The sequence below is a fragment of the Lolium perenne genome, chromosome 3 (genome assembly GCF_019359855.2).
Source record: "Lolium perenne isolate Kyuss_39 chromosome 3, Kyuss_2.0, whole genome shotgun sequence".
NCBI classification, from domain to species: domain Eukaryota; kingdom Viridiplantae; phylum Streptophyta; class Magnoliopsida; order Poales; family Poaceae; genus Lolium; species Lolium perenne.
Genome location: NC_067246.2, coordinates 5670939 through 5675662, shown reverse-complemented (window position 1 = coordinate 5675662; position 4724 = coordinate 5670939). Strand labels below are relative to the sequence as shown.

At 42.1% G+C, this 4724-nt stretch overlaps 1 protein-coding gene across 1 annotated transcript; it reads right to left on the bottom strand.

The window, feature by feature from the left end:
- Positions 1-224: 224 nt before the first annotated feature.
- On the bottom strand, positions 225-4724 carry LOC127325585 (probable pectin methylesterase CGR2). Its single transcript, XM_051352365.2, has 7 exons — positions 4565-4724; positions 4251-4435; positions 4055-4094; positions 3555-3596; positions 2313-2681; positions 1230-1285; positions 225-722 (listed from the first exon to the last, which is right to left on the bottom strand). Exons 2-7 carry the CDS (start codon positions 4371-4373, stop codon positions 576-578), a joined length of 777 nt encoding a protein of 258 aa, XP_051208325.1. The 5' UTR covers positions 4374-4435; positions 4565-4724; the 3' UTR covers positions 225-575.

Sequence of the window (4724 nt, the reverse complement as noted above, 5' to 3'; positions counted from 1 at the left end):
GTTTTATTACCAATGATGTTGACAAACCTCAAACTAGGGCTTCAGCTGAACTTATCAGTGTAACCATAAACATGTACGTTTAATACCCTGTCAGTTAGACCATCCTTCTCAAGTATTATAACACAAGGACCTGAACCAGCCTCAAAGCATCATCCAAATTATGACAACGACAACCTAATTATAAGTCTCAGAATACCCCACAAAAAATCTAACAAGATTCGAAAGAAGACAAAGGGACACGATATGAATATATGATCTGCCTCTCTTGGAGGAGTTTACATTTGAAGCTGCTCAAGGAACAGCTGACACCCAAGAATGTAGCATGGTACAACATTGTAAAGTTCTGACACATATATATGCCGTCCGGGCTTTTCGCGGTGCATAATGACACATAATTTAACCTCCACACAGAATTCTCTAGCAACAAGTGGTGAAGCCTCTCTACAAAAGCTACCTACGGAGAAGGCTGGCTGTTCGTGTGACACTTCCTCTTTGACAGGGGGATATTGCTTACAAAAACAGTGAGACGGTGATCCAAGGTGTCATGGATTGACATTGTCCTGCTTGGTACAGTACTATGAGCTGAGGTGGAAGATTTGACAGTCAGGTTTGTAGTTGCTCTTCGAGGCGGCCTGCTCAAACTTCTTCAATGGCCCTTCATTCTCTGTTAAGCCAGTCTGGATAAAGTAGCGCGTCCACCATGAATTACTCCGCAACTTTGCCTGTCAACAAAACAAACACAACATATTTCAGCAGTGAAGAACTTTGCAGCCTTAGTCAGGTACAGTTCGTTCTATAGGTTCTGGAATATGTGAACACTCGCACTACATCACATACACTGCGAAATCTCCGCCATCAGTAGCCCCTAATGGACAGCCTAACAGACTTGGCACAATATGCAATACTGATGTCCAACAGTAAGTCAGAAACTTGGTTAACATGTGAGATAATCAGATACAACTTAATTATATGATGCCATATATCTAAAGACAAGAATGTCACATAAGTAAGATTATTAATGCAATAAACAAGAAGCACAAATCCTTGACTATTATTAATCTATAGGGTTAACACGGAACTCTACAATAGTTTATACACTTCCTTTTAGGACCATGAGCATGAAATGTGTTCGATTTGTTTAACTCGAGTTCTGTATAATGGATATCATGAACTTAAGTCATATAGGAAACATTTCTTGATGCCAGCAATAAGAAGTAATTTGCACTTACTGGTCTTCCAAATTTTGGTAGTTCAGAAACCTTGGCCTTCTGCTGGCCTGGATTGCCTGGATAAGAGAAATGAAAATAAATATTAGCACGGATATCTCATAGGATCCACCAAACACTAATAATCTACATATAATACAGAGCAAATAACCATTAAACAATACTACAGTATAATAAATGCAAGTGTTAAACCCTACTACTATTCCCTAACTAGTCACTAAAGTTTGGCACTAGTATCTTTACAAACATCTATACTTGACACAAAGAAGTTACATGAGTAGGACAGTAGATTTGGTTCAGTGAGTACTATAATTGTTAGATTCTATAAATATATGTTATGACAGAAACAGAACTGTTTTGTGACTCAATAATGGTATTATCAAAAGAAAGTTTCGAGGGAGCCATCCATACAGGCTCAAACAACTTGTGCAGCAAAGGGATAACAGTAGAACAGTTTAAGGTATCACTATTCCAATTCCAGTCCACCTGAAGAATTAAATCATGCTACCTACTCTAAAGACCTAGCGCTATCGCTGATTCCTACTCTAAGGACCTATAGTTATCACTGATTCCACTAGCACATTAAGCATTTAAATATGGTTACCTTCAACACCAAAAGGATATTGACATTTGTGGTGTTGGACTAGTTCCACCTAGAAAACTCCAAGTTCCAGCATGTTGAAGATAATTTACACTTTTAAGGTTCTTAAGAGACTTTTAGTATGTTCATTGAGTAAAGAACGCCAGAACGGTGTCCACAATATACAGTTTTAATATATATACAGTTACACTTCAAGAACGCCAGTTGGCAAACATTGGCAGGATCAGGGATTTATTGCACAGGTAATTAAACAGTAAGGAGCCCTTTCTTTAACTCTTAGATATACCAAAGAAGAAAATCAGTACTTTATTACTTATCGTAAATTCTAGGTCTAACAATACTAGCATATGATATAATTTTAGGAAGGAAATAATATTTTACCCAGAAGATCAACAAATATATGCTGTGAAGCAAATGTCCTTCAACAGATCATAAAGTAAATGACTGAAAATTAGAAAAGGAAATAACAGAATAGAAAGACATACCAGTAAAGATGACAAGGCCATTTGTGGACACCCTTGCTAAATCAGGAAGTGTTTTGTTCAGATACCTTGGGGTCAGATAATCCAAAGCATCTGACACAACAACAAGGTTAAAAGAATCTGGGCGGTATGGAAGAGTGAACTTAATGTCAGACATGCGGACAAAGCCCTTGCGCACAAGGCTTTTGCAGCTACTATCAGCATCCTCCAAATCATAAGGCTCCACCCCCCATGCTTCGACCTTCCCTTCTTTCAACAAGTTTGAAACTACTGTACAACTATCAGGGCCAACATGGAGAACCTTCTGCATATCACTGCCATACGCCTTTTTAAGATAAGGAAGTGCCTGGATAACTTCTGATGTGCAAGAACCTGGATGCGAATGTAAAATAAGGAGGTTAAGGAGGAGCATACAATTCAGCCAAGTAGTAGTAAAGGAAACAACATGTGAGACACAAAACGATCAGATAAGCAAAACACTAATCCTCACTGAAAATCAGGCCCACAGAATATCTGTGTTGGCCTTTGAAAACCTCCTAATTAACCATTTCTGAGATATTTTTACAATAGTGGATTATCTACTTCGCTATTCTGAAGATTATGATAACACAGTAAACAAAGACAACTATATTCCCACATTAGAGTGAATCAAACTATTACCTCTGTTCCAGAATGTAAGATGTTTTAGTAGGCTAATTTAGCCAACCAAAACATCTTATATTTAGGAAGGGAGGTAGTACTTTATTGTGTTGGCATGCAACAGTTTTGATGTTCTGCAAGGATATTCGCTATTCACAATTGGTTGTCTTTCTGAAAAAATAAAGACAAGCCATAGACAACCAAACTAGAAAACAGTCCAAATGCAGTCTAGGCCCAGGACAATCCCATTTACAAATTAGCAAGCATAATGTGAATGTGAAGTGTAAGCATGCTGCTATCCTGGCAGTAAACAATGATAAGGCAACATAACATAGTATCCTGCTACTTTGGTCCATGAATTTTAAGAACATGAAGGCAACAGAACACAGTGTCTGTGCTATTTGCAGCAAAACAGCTGGAAGCCACAACTGCTCAACACATTATAGCGAGAGTAGCATTGAAACCAGACAGGAAAATAAACAATTTGAAGGCGGACTGTCCAACTGGCAAGTCGAGAGGGATAATTCGGAAACTTGCATCAGGTTACTCTATAATTGATAATAGTAGGACGTGGCTTGACAGGGACCCCACAGAAGAATTATATACCTTCAGCCCTGCTCACGGCTTCTCTGCTCGTAACGGTTACACCTGGCAACGGAGGAAGAGTCAAAACAAGAAGTATTAGACCAGGACATTGACGTCAATCTCGCTGAGAGCCGAACACAGCTCAGTAACTTGACATCACAATCCTATTACACTGTTTGAATATGACAGGAGGAGTTAATTTTCAATGAAGCATTTGAGTTGGTACTTAAAGGCATGAAATGTTTGGATATGATGACACGAGGAGTTAATTTTAAGTGTACTGTTGCGTATGCACGATTAATCCAGAAATGGTAGGTACAGTACAACGTGTCCAACAATCGGTGTGCACACGTAATCTCAAATTCAGCGTTTTCAGTTGCTACTTGATAAAATAAGTTGAAACCAGAGCAGGGAACATCGAAAAAAGAAGCAGCGCTGCTTCTTGCTACTTTTGTGCGGTCTATTCCACCGACTAAACACACAAAAAACAGAGTGTCCACGCAGAGAGTTTGAGGCACTACCTGAGCCGCTGTTGAAGTAGGCGATGAGAACAATGACACCCTGCAGAGGACAACCAAGCAAGCGTCAACGTCGTCAGCATCAGCTGAGCAGACGAAAGGAAATATACTTACTGAAGAAATAAACATCTTCCTTTTTTCTGAGACTAGAAATAAGCGTGTGTCAGCGTCATAAAGGGGGTGTAATTATTCGTAGTACCAGGAGGAGGAGCGCGATTGTGAGCACTGGCGGCGAGCGCGACTTGGGGTGCAGCAGGCCGGCGACGGTGGGCAGGCCGCCCTCGGAGGCCCGGCGGCCGGGGTTCACCGACCTCCTCGACATCCCCCACGCGCTCCTTGGGCCCCACCACCCTGAAGGAGCTCTCCCCCGCGCTCCTGGAGCACCTGGCCACCGCAGCCACAATTCGTCGCGTCAGATTGGACGAATCGCACAAAATCGCCTCAACGCCGCCCGAAACCCAGCGAAGGCGCGTCAATCGAGGGCGTCAATGGCGGCTTGGGTGGGGCGGGTACCTGTAACGGCGGAGGGGTGCCGGCGGCGGCGACGCTAGGGTTGGGCGGGATCTGGGAGCGTCGGCGCGGGGGGGATCGGAGTGGAGTGGGCGCGGGGGCGAGTGGGTGGCGATCCGACGAGATAGGGACCGATGTATGTTGGAGTGGGATTTATTCGTCA

Bases quoted from the DNA above. Each gene is read 5' to 3' on its own strand.
- LOC127325585 (XM_051352365.2), bottom strand. From the start codon at position 4,373: ATGTCGAGGAGGTCGGTGAACCCCGGCCGCCGGGCCTCCGAGGGCGGC. The intron at 1,286-2,312 runs GTATGTCTTTCT...TCTCTTATCCAG, and splicing joins TGGCCTTGTCATCTTTACTG to GCAATCCAGGCCAGCAGAAG. The intron at 723-1,229 runs GTAAGTGCAAAT...TTTTGTTGACAG, and splicing joins TACCAAAATTTGGAAGACCA to GCAAAGTTGCGGAGTAATTC.